Source organism: Brachypodium distachyon, chromosome 3 (assembly GCF_000005505.3).
Source record: "Brachypodium distachyon strain Bd21 chromosome 3, Brachypodium_distachyon_v3.0, whole genome shotgun sequence".
NCBI classification, from domain to species: domain Eukaryota; kingdom Viridiplantae; phylum Streptophyta; class Magnoliopsida; order Poales; family Poaceae; genus Brachypodium; species Brachypodium distachyon.
Window position 1 is genome coordinate 36905463 of NC_016133.3, and position 17279 is coordinate 36922741.

A 17279-nucleotide genomic window follows, 5' to 3' on the forward strand; every position below is an offset into this window, starting at 1 on the left:
ACGGCTGCTTCCACATGCATGGCTTCTTCCCGATTCGTATCCACTGGCTAGACGGGAGGATTCCCATATGCAAGGGATCTCAGGAGATCAAGTTCGTGCAGGAAAAAAGGTGTGAAGGGAGACGGTGGGGGAGGTTGATATCCCGATGATTGTTGATGCTATGGTTGTAATTGCACGAGATATCCCGACGCCTCGCATGTCTATCATCTATTTGCAGCGGATATCTACCAGTAAGGTGGATATGCATGGTGGATAATAACAGATATAACTTCAGCAATCAGTTCTCTCTTATTCTTACCCATATCGAGCATAGCTCTTCTAGTCCACCTTCCTTTTTTATTTATAATACACGGCACGGGACCTGTACTATGTACCAAAGATCTTCTTCTTTTTTTCCACACACATCATGTCGTGATGTAAACTTAGTCTAAGTCCGATATAAATGTGCGCACCTGCCCAGGGGCGAAGTCAGGATACTGGTGTCAATAACCTAGTAGAAGTAACTTATGTGTATTTTTCACTGGGATCAATTTAATATTTTCACGGTCATCGGCTGACACCACCGGTGGTTACACTGTAGCTCCACCCCTGCACCTGCCATTGTTGTTTCATTAGTTGAGCAGTTGAAGAAACTACATGAGAGAGCAGCGATGACAGCCAACAAATTTATTATTTTTAGCATGAAGGGAAGAGCTCTGCCATTCGTTAAAGGTACAGATGAGGCTATGACGAAACTTTCCAAAGCAAGCATAAGGACAACTAAAAGCTAATCACTCTACGAGAAAGACCTACCGCTCAAGCCTCTCCTCGGCCAAAAGACAAGCAGATATCATGAAATTTATTGCATTTGCTTTGAGATACAACATGAACTCCTGACTTAACTGGTCATAATGCCATCATTACGTGCATACATGACAGCATAACGCGTTGTGACTGCTCAAATGTATCACTCAGACTATATATATATGGAGGAAGATTAAGGGTATATGTATGCAAGGAGAAAACATACCAATCTTTTTCACGTTCTTGCCTGGGAACTCTCAGGGGTTGTGAATTTGTAATATCTGATTGGTGATCACTGGTTTTTCATTTGTATGAAATTGAATAGGACCGACAGACTTTTCGTTTATACTTTCTTGAGAGAAAATAAAATTTATTCTCAAAAGGGATATCTAGTCATCAAACATTTGTTTGAAGTCTCTGGTGATGTGGATGGGAGGAGGAGCAGATCGAGGAGAGAAAATGCCAAGGGCCGAGCGACACACTTCGCCTCGGCGAGCAAATGCAAAGAGGTGTCCCTTGACCAGATGGTAGAGAAGCACTCCTGGAATTGGTACGAGTAATCTAAAAAGTAGCTGATGGTAAAGAAGCGCCCCTAGAATTGGCATAAGTAATCTAATAAACAGCAGATGGATACGCTTCTGTTACACAAGATATCCTGATGTCTCGCATGTCTATCATAGCGGATTTGAGTGACCTATGTGCTCGAAAAAAAAGACAGAACAATATGTATGTGAATTATAGTGGATAAAAACATGCGTAACTTCATGGGTAATTTTTCGTTTATCATGTCATCTAGCTGGTATACTCCATCCTCTCGTATATATTTGTAATCAGGACCAGTACTACCAATAATTTTTCTCCAGATTGATGGGACCAATATATATGGACATAGTAGTACCGCACTTTCATTCCGTGGGGTGGTGGTGGGGGTTGGGGGCAGGGGCGGAGGCAGAAAAAAATCATAGGGAAGGCCGACTAAATAAAACAAAACTTTATATTCAAAATTTTGTCAAAAAATAAAACTGTTGGTAGTATAAAAATAATTTCATTGATTCTTCTGCCATAGATAACATATTGTTTATAATAAAATGACATGCAACCGTTGATATCACATAAAAGAAAAATCTAGGAAAGGACAATAGAAGATAGGAAACTAACATGTTTCAGGCTTTCATATAAACAACACTCGACGTGGTGCTCGATCGAACTCATCTATAATTGTATCCGTCGATATCCCAATTGCAATCTCCTTCTCAATATAAGTTACCAAGCAATCCCTTAGAAATCCATCTTCCATTTTACTCCGAAGCCTTGTCTTCACAAGTTTCATTGCTGAAAATGCACGTTCCGTCATTGCTGTTGAAACCAGTAAAGTAAGAACAAGCCGAATCAACTTGTTCATGAAAAAACAGTTAGCGGTTTTACCAATAATTATTTAAAGCAACTAATACAACAACGAAGAACGTTATATACCTGTCGATCAAGTGATATTCATCTGCTTTCCCAGTTGCTGCAAGTTGTTGACAAAGTTCTGATATGGTTGTTAAATTCTGAAACTTGGGGCTTGTGGGTATTACACTCTCATAATGCCGTAACTGACATCTCAGAATGTTTCTTTCTTGTTCTTCAAAATCAGCAGGATAGAACTTTGTAGCTAGAGAACATATACTATCAATACTAAATGAACTGAATGAATTTTTTGGGTCCAAGGAAATGCATAGAATGAGAAGCTCCGTCGCTTGTTCTTTGAATCTGCAATTCAACTCTTGTGCTTGCTGACCAACAGCAACCATGAAAATATCATAGCGATAATGATGCTCAACTGTAGATTCATCCCTGGCACGCGAGTTAATGAAATCCACATATAACTCACTGAAATCAGGAGTTGTAACTCCATGCTTCCCACAAAACAAAATCACATCAGCTTTTAGCTTATTCCAACCATTATCTCTTAGCTCCTGAATCAACATTTTTGTAGTCTTAACATCATCCATGGCATTCACAATATCTTGAGATTTTTGTTGCAACTTTTTGCACAGCAAGTCTGTAATTCCCATAAGTTCTTTCATGATGTGTAGAATAAATATGAAATCAAAAGACATCATCAACTTAACAGAACCAGAAGCCTTTGCTCGTGCTGAAGGTGAAGTTCCTGAACCTTTAGCACTAGCAATACTTTTAAGTACCAAAAATGTGGATTTGTATAATTTCAAAAGGCTGCAAACGGAAGCATAGTGAGAACTCCACCTAGTGTCACAAGGCTGTTGTAAAGTTCCAACTTGATTATCCCCCGTACCAGTTTCAAGCTCACTTAGCTCAATTAGATGCTCCATTTCAGCAACTTGATTAGCATGCAGCTCATCATTTCTCTTACTGGAAGACACAACCGTATTGACAACAAGAGCAAGATGGTCAAAAAAGTTGTGAACATCAGCTACTTCTTTAGATGCAGCAACAAGAGCTAGTTGTAACTAATGAGCAAAACAATGAACCTAATATGCATAAGGGCACTCTTCCATGAATTTGGCTCGTAGTCCATTCCACTCTCCACGCATGTTACTGGCACCATCATATCCTTGTCCACGAATATTTTTCACATCTAATTGATGTTGAGCGAAAACAGAACACAGCTCTTGTTTTAGAGTAGCTGAACATGTATCCGGAACATGAACAATATCAAGAACGTTCACGAGTGAAGCCAGATTTATCAACGAAACGAATAACCACGGCCATTTGCTCTCTTTTAGACTCATCCCTCGACTCATCAACCAACAAGCAGAACTTAGCGTGACCAATTTCTTTACGAATTTCACTTTGCACATTACAAGCAATGAGATGCAAAATCTCTTTCTGAATTGTAGGTGAGGTATACTTAGCATTATGTGGAGCATTACCCAATACAACTGCACCAATTTCCTCACCGTAAGAAGCTAACAGCTTCACCATTTCAAGGAAATTACCTTGATTTTTTGAACCAGCACTTTCATCATGTCCTCGGAAGGGGCAGGCTTGGAATGCTAACCACCGTAGTGCATCGATTGTTACTCTAAGCCGAAGCCTATTCCTCTTGATATCCTCTGCTGTTAGCTTCACTACTAACTGTTCCAAATGACATGGCTTATTCTCCAGACTATCATAACACTTGACAGCATAATTGTGAGCAGATTTGTTATCCTTTCCCATGTGAGTTAAGAACGCACATTTTCCCCATCATTAACTCTCTTCCACTTATTGAATCCTTGTACTGTGAACATATCAGACCCTCTCTTTCCAATTGGCTTCTTGTAAAATAGAAAGCATGGAAAACAATAGACTGCATTTTTCTCTAGTGAATATTCTAACCAAGGAAAGGTCTTGAACCAATGATACTGAAACCTGCGTGGATGGAGTACTGAATCATCGAGAGGGTACACATCCATGTGAAACTGATATGGCCCATGCTTCATATATGCTTTACGAGCTTATTCTTGATCATTAGGAGGATATTCTGAAATTTGACATTGTAGACCTGGTTCCCTTTCTACTACCAAAACAGTAGAATCATCATTCCCTCTCCCTCTCTGAACCTCAGGTGGTGCTGCTTCCGGTGGTGTACTTGGAGTTGGAATTTCTTCTACTGGTTCTTGCTCTTGTTCATCACAACTGACGCCTTGTTCATCCACCAATTCAGGGCCAACAACCGAATTATGTTGTTCCGAAGCTTCGGCTCTTACTCTATTCCAAAAATAAGAATGCATTGTTACAGGCTTTCTTTTATTTTGTGCCATGATGAACTGATGATCACTTGATCAGGGGATCCTAGAAAGACTGAACAGAGAAAGAGTCAAGAGATGAGTCTAAACGAGAAAGAGGGATTCAGATAAAAAATTAACGATCCTAAAATTAGATACGAGATATAGGCAGAGGGATTTCAGATCAAACATATATACCTGACTACCTGAGAGAATCGCCTCGTCTTTTATCCTCGAACCCTTGATTCCTTGCAGACTGCAGTTGCCGAATTGCAGTGCTTTGAAGGAGACCATCACGAGGGGAAATTTGGGGGAGAAAGCAGCCAGAAGAGCAGGCGGCAGCAAGGAAAATTGGGGGTTGGCGCGAGCAGTGGCGATGGGCGATGGCGGCAGGCTCCCCTGCTGACCCCTACTGCTCGTATAGTCGTATTGGGATTTTGGGAATAGAAGAAGATGAGAATAGGAGAGGACGCACTCCGGAGAAGACGTGGAGAAGTGGAGAACTAATCGAGGATTTTCTTTGGCTGAATCTTTGTAGCCTATTGCCTGTGCTATGCAGTTGTGTTGAGGGGGGCCACACACAGGCCAGATCGATGGAATTCGAGGAGTCGGGAAAGAATCGTTTCTGGTCCGATGAATTTTTTTTTGATAGCCCGGGCCGTGGCCCCTGCTGCCCCCCCTAATCTCCGCCCCTGGTAGGGACTCTCTTAGAACGTTATCTTAAGCATTTTGCAGACATGTCGTATAATTAATGATGAAACTATCTTTTATATTAGCGGTCTTCTCTCTCAAAAAGTTATTAGATCGCAAATTTCACAGTACCTAATGTTCCACACAGATCAGACAAAATATAAAAAAGGGCATTTTTGACTTTTCACATTAGTAAAAAAATAAAACAAAATACGCGTGCCTCCCTCTTTCTGAATCACCGATCCGGCCCCTTTCCTCCCCCGTCGTATGGGACCTCCACCGACGCTGAGCCCAGAAACGGCGCCGCAGCGGCCTCGAATGACGGCTGCGTCGCTGGAGGAGGCGGGTGCGCGCAACGGCTTGAGTCGGAGCGGGTGGGCCATGGAAGCGGGAGCAGCAGGGTCCTAGAGTCGGAGGGGGTGGTGCGGCGGGCTACGCGGAGGAGATGATGCCCGCGGCGGGGCGTGACGCGCCGGATGAGTCCAGCGGGGTGGTGTCGCGGAGGAGACGAGGCTGGTGGCGGCGGGGCGACCTTTTGATGCTCGTGTGCGACTAATTAAGACGGATTTGAAGGAGATTATTAGCTCTGCGTGCGGGCGGGTACCATCGCCATGCTTCAGTTCTTAGCGCCGGCGAGATGAGTACATGGGGATGGCTCTAGTGATCGAAGATGTGACTTCCGTGGAGATGAGAATCGATTAGGTCGCTGCCCGCGCTTAATTTGATGGACTAGTCTTCGGGTACCGCACGCGTAGTCTCCTGGCGGCCTCGTCCGAGGGGCAAGCCGGCGCCGGGACGCCTGAGGTCGATGAACACGGGGTCTAACGGTTAAATTATATTTTTACCCTTGCCTTTCTTTCTGATACTCCGCCCCGTCTTGAGGTGATACTTCGTATGTTTGGATTGGAGTATTGAGGACTAACGACTGATGTGTGTCCTTACGTCAAAAAAAATGGACGGTTCAAATTAATTCCGGGATACCGTATAATAGCTCTCACGGAGATAGAGATTTCGTCCATAAATTGAATTATTGATTGGTTGATATATTGGTATTGCATCATTGCCATGTGGTACTGTAACGATAGATAAATTGATTCCTTATGTAAATTGTAGTATTGTTGAGACCGTGAAAAACACTAGATAAAATGATGATATCACTTATGACACCTTATTAATAATTTGCGTTATATTCTTGGCAAATTTTTATGTTTAGTGTTAAATCAATTTGGCCCCCATATTGGTCAAATTATTCCATTCTTGCAAAAAAAATTGGGTCAAATCTTACGGATACCAACCACGTCGCAAAATGTACATGCTCGTAAAAGACATCGAAACATGGCCATCACATCAGGCGTCGGTCGAGCACAAAGGTGGCAAGACAAGCCTATAGTATGCCACGTGCTCTCGCGCACAAGACAAACGAGAGGACTGCGGCCACGACCAAGACAGACAAGCAACTTGGGGGGAGGGGGTGTGTTCTGGTGTCCTTGCTGGTTACGCTTAGACCTATCCCGCGATTTACTGAAATACTAATAAATTTGAAATGAAAATGTAATAAAGTTTCATACAAATATCAAAAAATTTAAAAAATTGTTAATGTTTTTATTTCGGTTGTGAAACAAGAGATAAGGCAAGTGAATGAAAGTGAATAAATACAGCTACTAACCGTGTTAGATAGAAGATGGTTGGGGTTATTTTGCTTAGTTTTGAGAATTTTTTTATATAGGTATAGCTAATTTACGGAGGACCTTCTCATAGTGTATTTTCCATGTCATGGGCCACACGTGTCGGCTCGTGCTTACTGACAAGAGTCTCCCACATGCAGGAGTCAGTTGATGCTGGTCTGCATTCACTCTAACTAAAAAAACCCCGTTGAAACCACTCCATTTACTGGGCTGGTTGGGTTTCAATCTAAACAAACATAAACCAATGGGGAACGATCAATATCGGGCGGCCGATCCGATCGTTGCATCGTACGTCCCGCACCAGGGCTGGCCTCACAGCACCGCCGCCTCCCCTCGCGACACTGCCGGACTCTCGCAACACCATCGCCTCCCCTCGTAGCACCACTGACCCCTTACTTCCAGAAGTGATGACCACCTCTCGCAACAACATCGTTGGCTGTCGCTCGTAGCATTGCCACCACCGCTCGTAGCACTGCCACATTGCAGCATAAAAAAACTATCGCAACATTAAAAATCTCACACTCAACATAAAAAATCTCATCACAACATTGGTCTCAAAACTTATCAAAGCATCAAAAATCCTGATGTAGAATTCATAGCATTGAAACAAATCTCGTCGCAGCGAACCTAGAAATGCACACTTGTAGCATTTAGAAACACCTTTTGTGACATAAAAAAACCTCGACCTCTTCTTCTCTGGTGCCGACGGGAGGTTGCTGCGAGGCGACAACGGACGATGCTGTGGCAATGTGGCGCCTGGTGGTTGTTGTGACGGATACGCCGGTGGTGACCAGGGCCGTGTAAAAACACAACGCGATTGCTGCGACGATGGCGTGACGAGGCGGAGGCCGATGGTGCGGAAATGCGGCATGCCTGGTTCGGCAACGGTGGCGGCAGCTAGCATGCAGGCGGCCAGGCGGAGGTTGATAGTACGGAAACGCGGCTTGCTACAACTCGATGGTGACGTACAGCTACAGCGGCGAGGCAAGGCGTGAGTGCTGCGAGACAAACGAGGCCACGGTCAGCGTTGCATGAGAAGGTACCGTGTTGGTAGCTGCTTCCTTTAGTGCGGAGAACGACGCGCGACAGGCTGAAGCATGCGATCGATGGGAACGTGAGACCACGTCGTTGATGAGACGGCTAAACGCATCACGATCCGACGGCTCGCTAGGGGTCGATCAAGCACCCCCTTCGCAACACCGTTGCACAACGGTCGCAGCATCGCCGCACGCCGGTTGTAGCAGTGCCGCCTGGCCTGGAAACACCGGTAGGCACCGCGTACAGCGTCGATCAAGCACCCCCTTCGCAACACCGTTGCACAACGGTCGCAGCATCCCCGCATGCCGGTCGCAGCACCGCCGCCTGGCCTGGACATCGGTAGGCGCCGCCTGCAGCGTCGATCAAGCACCCCCTTCGCAACACCGTTGCACAACGGTCGCAGCATCCTCGCACGCCGGTCGCAGCACCGCCACCTGGCATGGCAACACCGGTAGGCACCGCCTGTACTAGCAGCACACGGCCAACCATGTTGCGACAATGATACATATGAAAAGACTTTTTAAAAAAAATATTGCTAACAGTGTTTCGATACGCTACAAGCACATATATTATTTGCTGAATACACAAGGCTATTGTGGTGCAACGGTTTTATGGTGTCATTTAGAGACCAATATTGCAACCGTATAAAATATATTTTGCCTTCGACGAGATCTCTAGCTTGCGGGAGAGCAACGTGCGGCCAGTTTTTTTTTTACAGCCGATGTGCTGCAAGGTTTGTGCGGATGGCATTTGCAGCAAGAGGATACGTTTGTGACGCACGTTTAAGACGAAACGCGAAAAGCACGCAATGGATCAAACGGCAGCGCGCACAGCCATGGCTGAGAACCATACGTGACGCGCACAGCCATGGCTGAGAACAATATTTATTTGAGTTCAATATAGATCCCCCTTTTGCAAAAAAAAAAAAAAAAAACAAACAAAAAAAAAAAAACCGTAAACAACGTCCATGGCTGAGAACCATACGTGATTCGCATGGCTGTATGCCACTACTGCTCACCTGTGCCACTTGTCTGACTTTTTGTGTGTGTCCCTTGATCTCCAGTTATTAGCATCCGTGCGTACTGCTAGCCTGTATTCCCTCGTGTGGTCTCGTTCTTGCAATGGAGAACAAAAAATGCCCCGGTAGTTACTCGCACAACGGTTGATAAGAACGATTGCTTAACACACATCTTTTAAGATGAAGTTCGAAAGCTAGCCGATCATGCACACCTAATCGGCTGAGATGTCCAATACACTTGTGACTAAAAATATACTAGTGTTAAACAATTTCTTGCTAGTCATCACATAACTCATTCAAATTTAATATAATAGACATGTGAGGCATCGGGATATCTCATGTGCGAGAGAAGGACCAACGCATCAACAATCATGAGGATATAGACCTCTAGCTCCCATTAAAACACATCTATCTACTTTTGGTGCACTAAGAGAGAGGCGTTCGCTGGTCTTGGGGAGGCGGACCGCTGTTCATCACAACCATATCTGGTCTTGTGGTTCTTTCGGTGATCTTGTGGTTCTTTCAATGGCGGCGGATCTAGGATTTTGAGTCAGGATGGTCTAATGAGTAATTTTTTTTACCCTAACTATACATCACAATCATATCTGCAAAAGAACGAATATAATTTGCACCGCGATTGTTGATTCCTGTGCGTAATGGTTAGGCGAGAGTGCCAGACTACCGTACAAAAGGACAAAGGAGGCACATGAGGATATGGGTTTGGACTTGATGTTGTTCACTTGGGTCTATATGGTTTTCTTTTTCTCCTTTTTTAGGCTGAATATACATGAGTATATGGACCGTATTTAAAATGTAGGGTGGTCCATCTTTCATTGTTGTACTTAATTAAAGGTGGTAGGTGTGCTTATATTTACGTTGTGTGCATCGATCTATAGTGAGGTAGAGGTTTTTTTCTCCTTTTCAAAAAAAGATGTGTTTATATTAAACTTGGTCTAAAAGTTTAAATAACTGCGTGAGTTGTGGGAGTAAAAGAAATTGTAGGTACCGAACCCATTTTGGCCTATAAATGGTATAAAAGGTGGAGTAGATGAGCTATGATACGACTAGAGAAATGACTGAAATGAAGTTATTTGTGCTTCTATGTATCCTCCATGATCAACCTTCCAGTTCTACCCAGCAGATAGATCACTCAAGAGGACAATATAACAAGCATGTGAGTTATTGGGATGTGTGGTATAACCAGAATGTAGATGTCAACGTCAGTTCTCGTACAAATGAGGCATTTGTTATGCTAACCTCGCCGAGTTGTCTCATCTCAGCTTAAGTGTGAGACAAGACTCATGTGATGTTTTGAGAAGACTTGAGTAACTTCGTTTCCGTTAGTTCACACTGCCATCTCGTTTAGGCCGGTGTATCTCGCAAACCCTTAAACTCTGTTATGAATGAGTAGTCGTGTGATGGGCCTCTTACGGCGAGACTCATGCATGACGCATTGTCACAACGTTGTTTCTTCGGCAATCACATAGTGGATGTAAGCATCTCTGCAAGCATGATTAACTTTCAATAGCTTTTTATTTTGAAAAGAACTTCAATACCTGATGATCCATGTGTGCTGGTGGAAGTAAGAAATAATTTTATTGGCTTGTAGTATCGGATTGCAACGAAATAAAAATGACATACTTTTGTTTCGTAATGGACTGTAATCGGCTTTCACACAATCCATTTTCATCTCCATTGAAGAACCAGAAGCAGAGGTTGCTCTGCCTTCTCTACTATTCCCTCCGTTTTTAAATACTGTCGTTGTTTTAGTACAAATTTGCATTAAAACAACGACAAATTTGCATTGGAGGGAGTACATGTTTCCTCCTCGTCCTCGATCTCCTCCTTCGTTCAACCCTGCTTGTCTCTCTTATCTCTACGGCCTCCATTAACAATGGATGGATAAATAGTGTCGAGCAGGGAGTACATTGTCCATTATCTCTCAAAGCGTGAGTTCGCCGCTCAGAATCACGAGCTTTGCCGTCTCCGAGAGGAGGTCGCCCGGCTTAAGTCCGTGTGATCATGTTCTGTGATAGACAACGCTTCCTATTTTTGGAGCAGAGCAAGTAAACTGGAGCGATTTGTTCAATGTTCGAATTTGAAATATTTCTAGGTTGCATTTCTAATTTTAGTTATTTTGAGACAACAAAATATCTAACTGCAGGTGGAGGGTACGTTGCCGTTGCAATCGTGGCTGTGATTCTGTGAAGCGAAACCACCGCACCGCAAGGAAAGTCGTGGCCGAACGCGAGCCGACCGCGCGCCCCAGAGTCCCACTGAGCCCTTTCTCGCCTGCTCCATGAGAAAGAGAAGGATAGTACTGTCAGTGCAGGGGGCCCACTTGTCTGTGACATGAGTAGGAGCGACCATCTCAAGGTAGGTAGGTAGCTTGTGAACCCAATCTTCCCGGGAAACCGGAGCTGCCGTGCTCGTCTCGTCTCCTCCGTCCCCGGGCACCACCAGCACGCCGCACACCGCCCGCACGCGCGCATCCGGACCCTAAACCCAGCTACCCTACGGTGCTGGCCATGCTATCCACGGCGGCGGCGGCGTCCACCTCGCTCGCCGCCTTCCCCACCCGCGCGAGGCGGCGCCTGCTCCCGGTCGCCGCGGCGGCGGACGGAGCCGAGCGGTTCGCCGCGGGCAGCTCCATCGCGGATTACCTCCGGTACCGCCGCCCTGGTTCCGGGACGGGGGATGTCTCCGGGGGAGGAGGAGGATGCGGCGGCGAGCTGCAGACGGCCGTGGTGCGGTACGAGAAGCGGCTCCCGTGGTCGATCCTCCACCCTTTCCTCCGCGTAAGTCCGGCCTGTTGGACCTCTTAGTGCTCCGTGCTGCTTGGGTTGGCTGCAGACATGTAGTACTAGGATATTTTGCTGCGAAGTATTTCAGTACAGCTTAAATTCCCTGACGTGTTTACTTCGTGAGTTGGAGTACACGAGTATACTGCAATTCACCTATGGCAATTTCAATTTGTTCAAGCATGCCTGCCGGCTAACTTATCTAGTCTTGCATTCTCATTTTGATCCTTTTTTTTTTGTGTTACTTACTACCATGTATTTTCTATGCAGTCATTGTGAACAATAATGAGATGGAATGGAAATGAGTTCCGTTTGTATATGTATGATAGTTGTGGCTTTGCATTCCATATCGAAGAATCTCAATTCCAATACCATAAAATTAGCGCAAAGCATTGTGAAACGAGTTTATATGCTGCAATTTTGGATTATTGTTTGCTGGTTTCTGAATGGTCGTGCATTTTTGTTTGCTGCAGGTTGACTTGGTTTCTACTGTCCACATTGCTGACAAAGAGTATGTGCTCTAGGCTCCGTTTACTGTTTGAATATTACTTTTGGCTGGCATTCACAGCTTTACGAATCCACATACTTTGGAGGAGAATCCCCTGACGTACGGCTGCTGTGGCTGACCTCTGGGTCCGGGCCCACATGTCAGCCACCCTCACGGCAGGGAACGTACGTCAGAGGACACGTCTCCCATACTTTTGTCTATGGCTGTCATCATTTCCTTATCACGAGAACCCTTGCACTCATAGTCAATTGGCACATTCATTCATGGATAGAAAGTGCCGATGAAGTGAATCAGCTGAGATTTTTTTTCTTCAGATACTTTGATAAACTCCAGCAAGCACTTGAAGATTATGATTGTGTTTTGTATGAGATGGTAACAAGTCGGGATAATTTAAACAATCAAAAGGACCCAATGTTAGCGAAGAAGCTGAAATCTTCTCGTAGAGGTTTCAGTATTCTTGGTTTCATCCAGAAGCAAATGGCGCGTATCCTTTCATTGGATTACCAGCTAGATTGTCTTGATTATGGCGATGCGAAATGGCAACATGCCGACCTTGATTTTGAGACTTTCAAGCAGCTTCAGGTAATAACCTTGTTATTGCTATGTACTTTCATTTTCTGTCAAGGCCCTAAAGTCTATAGTGGACTAAACGCTAATTCTACCTTTTTATCTTTTCCAGACTGAAAGAGGTGAAAGCTTTTTCTCATTTGCAGTAGACATGACGATGAAATCAACTAAAGCCTTGGTACAGCCAAGTTTGCCAGATGGGCTTGATTTCTGGAGATCTAAGTTGCTATTGGCCTCACGGGTTCTACCAATGCCACTTGTTGGACTATTCGTCATAACTGGGCTTTGTTTGCCAGTGGACAATCAAGATGGATATCCTGAGCTCGAAGCATTATCAAAACTAGATTTAGGAGCTGCACTGAAGATTTTCCTTGCGAAGCAATTGACCTCTGAGTGAGTACATTCAAACCAGTAAAGCTAGTTATGAGTCATCAATAACTAATTCTTGTTTTTTTTTTGTTTTTTTGTAGTTTCACGGCTATGACTGCACCTGCTGAGGATGAGTCGGTTATAATTGGGGAGAGGAACAGAGTTGCCACTGAGAAGATAAAGGATGCAATAAACCGAGGTTACAAGAGAATAGCAGTCCTTTATGGAGGTGGGCATATGCCAGACCTGGACAGACGTCTTCAAGAAGAGCTGAATATGGTCCCATCCGACGTGCAATGGGTCACAGCATGGTCAATAAGAAGCCGGGAGCTAGATAGAAAATCCCTTCCATTCTTGAAGACAATGGCTGAGATTTCAGGGTGGCCTTTAAATAGATACGAAACACTTGCTCTGCTCATCTTTTCTTCAGTTCTTGCAGTAGATCTTTGGTTCTGGGAGCTGCTTGTGGAAACTGGTGTGAATTGGGCATCTTTGGCTGGTACCTGGATTGACCAATTTAGTGGCGCGCTTTAACGAAGGACTTATTGGAAAAGGGGTGAAATGAAGTTTAACAGCATACCGCCATATAAGTGGCAGTACAGACGAAAATAGAATTCCGTTTACTTTTTCAGTTTGTTCCAGCTATGGCTTGAATACTGTTGATACAAACTTGTAGATAACAAATTATTGGATCAATTTCAAACGAGGTTAGTAAAAAAAAGTTGAAGCTACCGTGTGTAATATGTTTGCTGGACCTTTTTGCAGAATAGAATTATGATTAGATAGTGTGCTGGTATAAACTTGTTACAATATTTATTTCCTCTTATGATCTTATAATACACGGGATAGCACGACCGGTACAGAAGAGTACTAGTAAATGCAGATGTTACAAGGCAATCTCACACATGGAAACTTAGCAATAGAACATATATTCTTTCTCACATTTATTGGGTGAATTTCTGTCTGCTTTAGTAAGTTGATAACGTTGGTGCTAAGTTATGGGCAGGCTCCTCCAGCTTCACCAACTGCTTCTGCCCCCTTGCAGCAGCACAGGCACCCACAAAGGCTCCATTGATGTATGTTGCTGGCTCAGAGTGTGAGGAATCCCCTCTGTCGTCGCTGAACTGGTCATTCCCATTTGGTCCTCCCACGATCGCTCCAACATGGATGTTCGGGTTTGGGTCGCTCGTCGGCAACCATGATGAGAACCCTTCTCTGCAGGGAACTGTCCTGCTGAGAATCTTGATCGACGGGATGGACGAGCCGCGGTGGTGGATGCGCCTCGGGAACTTGGTGCCGAACCCCACCATGTAGGACATGCCCATGGGGTTCTTCCCCAGGATGTAATCCACCTGAAACAGGGAGCGTTGTCGGATACTGAACAGTGCAATCTGGCAAAACCCTGAAACATTTGCAAGTTTATGCCAGTGTAGCCTACCTGTGACGTGGCAAATGTAATGATCTGAACCGGAGAGAAGCTTGCAGCACTGCAACGGACTCCGCCGGAGGAGCCCGAAGACCTCAGCGCCTTGGAGTAGATGGACAGGAGGAGACCCGCGGTCACAGTGTACTGCATATTGACTGAATCACGCGTAAACAGAAGCCCTCCTGCAGCCAGAAACAGGTGAACATCCGAACAAATCTTCCCAGAAACATGCTGCAAACTGTATTTCAGAATGTAATGTTGGCTCATCAGAATCAAGATAGAAGAGCGCCCCGTACCAGGAGTGGTCTGTATCTGCACGTTGCCGCTGTTGGGCATCAGGGCGCAGACAAAGGCGTCCATATTGTCTTTGTACCTTGCTAGCTCTGTCTTTCCTCTCAGATACTCCTGAATAAGATGCAGAGATACCGGACTTAGATGCTTTTTGCATAACCTAGGATTTGTCTGTCTGAAGGCAATTGAAACATGATGATCAGCCTGCGATGTGTCGAAGAGGGACCTGTGTTGCGAGCATTTGAGCTCCAGCAAGCTTGTTGTCCCAGCTGAACTCGTTTACAGGGTTGCTGGAGCCCTCGTTGTCAACCAGGAAGTCGAGGTACGTGGCATCCTGCGTCGCCCGGTGGAGCCATGCGGAGGCCCAGAGCAGCTCATCCTGTGGTAAATTTTATGTTTAGTTTGGCTTGTTACTGCTACTGCTGGTCTGTTGTGTTCTAGCAGAGATAAGCTGTTAAGAGCCTTGAGTATGGCTTACCTGAAACCCAGAGTAGGAGCAGTAGAAGGGGCAGGATGACTGGAAGGATCCCCTGTAGTTGTTGGCCAACTCGAACACCTTATCACGAACCACCAACAATAAGTATGATTTAGTTAAGGAAGCAACAACAGATCGATAAATGTTGCAGCCAAGTTTAAAATTTGTTTACCCGCAAAAAAAGTTTAAAATTTGTTTCAAAAAAATATTTTAAACCCACAGAATTGACCGGTAATTTTGAAACTTCAGATACTCTTTCGGATTTCGGTTTTGAAATTTCACCAAACTTTATCAAAACTGTAGCAAAACATAAATTTTCTAGCACAAATTAGACATAGTTAATTACTCAGCTCTCAACCAAAAAGCAAAACGGATCCAAGATTTGAGGATGGAGCAAGTTTACATAAACTATTTTACGTTAGGCTCAAATTGTAGCGAAACTGAATTTTCTAAACTGAAATGCTAAAGTTTTGAGGCCCACCGAAATCATCGAAATTTCGAAAATTTCCATGAAATTTTAAACCTTGGTTGCAGCACCACCGGACCGGTTTCAGACGTTTGATGCATGATGCATGGCTCGTAAATAAATACCGATCTGGCCGCAGCCAGGAGCCGCGAGGAGAAAGTCTTGTCGCTGTCGTCCTTGAACACGAGGTAGGCCGCTGCCAACGCCGCGGCCGCTTCGCCAGCAGCCTCCGACCCGGGCGAGTCTGCGGTGATCTTGTACAGACTCCTCGGCGTGTCCATGTCCTCCGGCCGCTCCCAGCACTGGTGGTCCGCGTTCCCATCCCCAACCTTAAACAAACAAAAAACGAAAACAAAATAATTGTACTCTTTTCTTTTTTGAAATAAATTGTCTAGCTTATTTCCATCAACTTCGACTTTTGGTTCAGATGGCTAACGCATGCAATTCAATATTTTTGTTGTAAGGAACAAATATATCCACTAATCTCTCGTAATTGAATGTTGCTAACGTTGGAGTATACTCTTGGAGATGTGCGTGAAGCTTTTACCAACTTGAGGGGAATATATGTTACCTGCGTGTAGAGGGTAGTGGGAGAGGTGTGTGCCCGGAGAAGGAAATCTGCGCCCCAACGGATCGCGGCCCGGAGGTTCCCAAGCTGCCCGGCCGCCGCGACCTCGCCGCGGTACTCGTCGGCGCTCCAGCTCAGAAGGGTCACCGTGAACGCCATCGGGAACACGAACTTGACGTTGTCGCCGGCGTCGTAGTAGCCTCCCGTCAGATTCACCTGTATATATATATACATGTAGCATGCATGTTCGATGATCATCAAAACCATTAAGAAAATTGAACATGCATGTTTTGATCGATCATCCATAATTGATCCAGTCGCATATGCATGCATGTTCGGTGATCATTAAACCATTAAGAAAATTGAACATGCATGTTTTGATCGATCGTCATTAGTTATTTAATACAGTTACCTTGTTTTGTGCTCAGCGGGAAATTAAACATGCTAATTTCAAGATTTAGTTCAAACTTGTATAGTTCGTGTCGACGTAAGCATACACAGATTCGATGATGGTACGTCATACATAAAGACGATGGAGTATATACATTTTCTTGGCGGCCGTCGTTAAGGGCGGAATCCCCGCGCCAGCGAGCTCTCTGATTCGCCGGCAGCCGCCCCGACCGCTGGCCCTCGAAGAACAGGATGGCCTTGCCCAGCGCCTCGGCGTAGTCCGGCGAGCCATCCGCCGCCGCCTGCTGCTTGTCGTCGTCTCCACCAGCTCCAAATACTACTAGCACCAGAATCGTCGTTACCACCACCCACAAGGATACCTTCGCCGCCATGCTAGCCATCTATGCCTATATAGCTGCTGCCTCTCTTTCTTCACTGGCTTAGCTCCTTGCAGCTAGCTACTTGCCTCTTGC

General features: G+C 45.0%; 2 protein-coding genes across 2 annotated transcripts; one reads left to right on the forward strand and one right to left on the reverse strand.

The window, feature by feature from the left end:
• Positions 1-11282: 11282 nt before the first annotated feature.
• Positions 11283-13921, forward strand: LOC100846834. Its single transcript, XM_003574366.4, has 5 exons — positions 11283-11743; positions 12220-12257; positions 12569-12836; positions 12934-13214; positions 13292-13921. Exons 1-5 carry the CDS (start codon positions 11474-11476, stop codon positions 13722-13724), a joined length of 1290 nt encoding a protein of 429 aa, XP_003574414.1. The 5' UTR covers positions 11283-11473; the 3' UTR covers positions 13725-13921.
• A 60-nt stretch (positions 13922-13981) lies between these two features.
• Positions 13982-17279, reverse strand: LOC100833181 (endoglucanase 20). Its single transcript, XM_003572103.4, has 8 exons — positions 16962-17279; positions 16420-16632; positions 15974-16177; positions 15386-15463; positions 15134-15286; positions 14913-15021; positions 14629-14798; positions 13982-14542 (listed from the first exon to the last, which is right to left on the reverse strand). The coding sequence occupies exons 1-8, from the start codon at positions 17205-17207 to the stop codon at positions 14159-14161; spliced, it is 1557 nt and encodes a 518-aa protein (XP_003572151.3). The 5' UTR covers positions 17208-17279; the 3' UTR covers positions 13982-14158.

Bases quoted from the DNA above. Each gene is read 5' to 3' on its own strand.
- LOC100846834 (XM_003574366.4), top strand. From the start codon at position 11,474: ATGCTATCCACGGCGGCGGCGGCGTCCACCTCGCTCGCCGCCTTCCCC. The intron at 12,258-12,568 runs GTATGTGCTCTA...TTTTTTCTTCAG, and splicing joins GTCCACATTGCTGACAAAGA to ATACTTTGATAAACTCCAGC. The intron at 12,837-12,933 runs GTAATAACCTTG...TATCTTTTCCAG, and splicing joins AGACTTTCAAGCAGCTTCAG to ACTGAAAGAGGTGAAAGCTT.
- LOC100833181 (XM_003572103.4), bottom strand. From the start codon at position 17,207: ATGGCTAGCATGGCGGCGAAGGTATCCTTGTGGGTGGTGGTAACGACG. The intron at 16,633-16,961 runs GTATATACTCCA...ATATATATACAG, and splicing joins ACGACGGCCGCCAAGAAAAT to GTGAATCTGACGGGAGGCTA. The intron at 15,464-15,973 runs GTATTTATTTAC...GTTCGTGATAAG, and splicing joins TCCTGGCTGCGGCCAGATCG to GTGTTCGAGTTGGCCAACAA.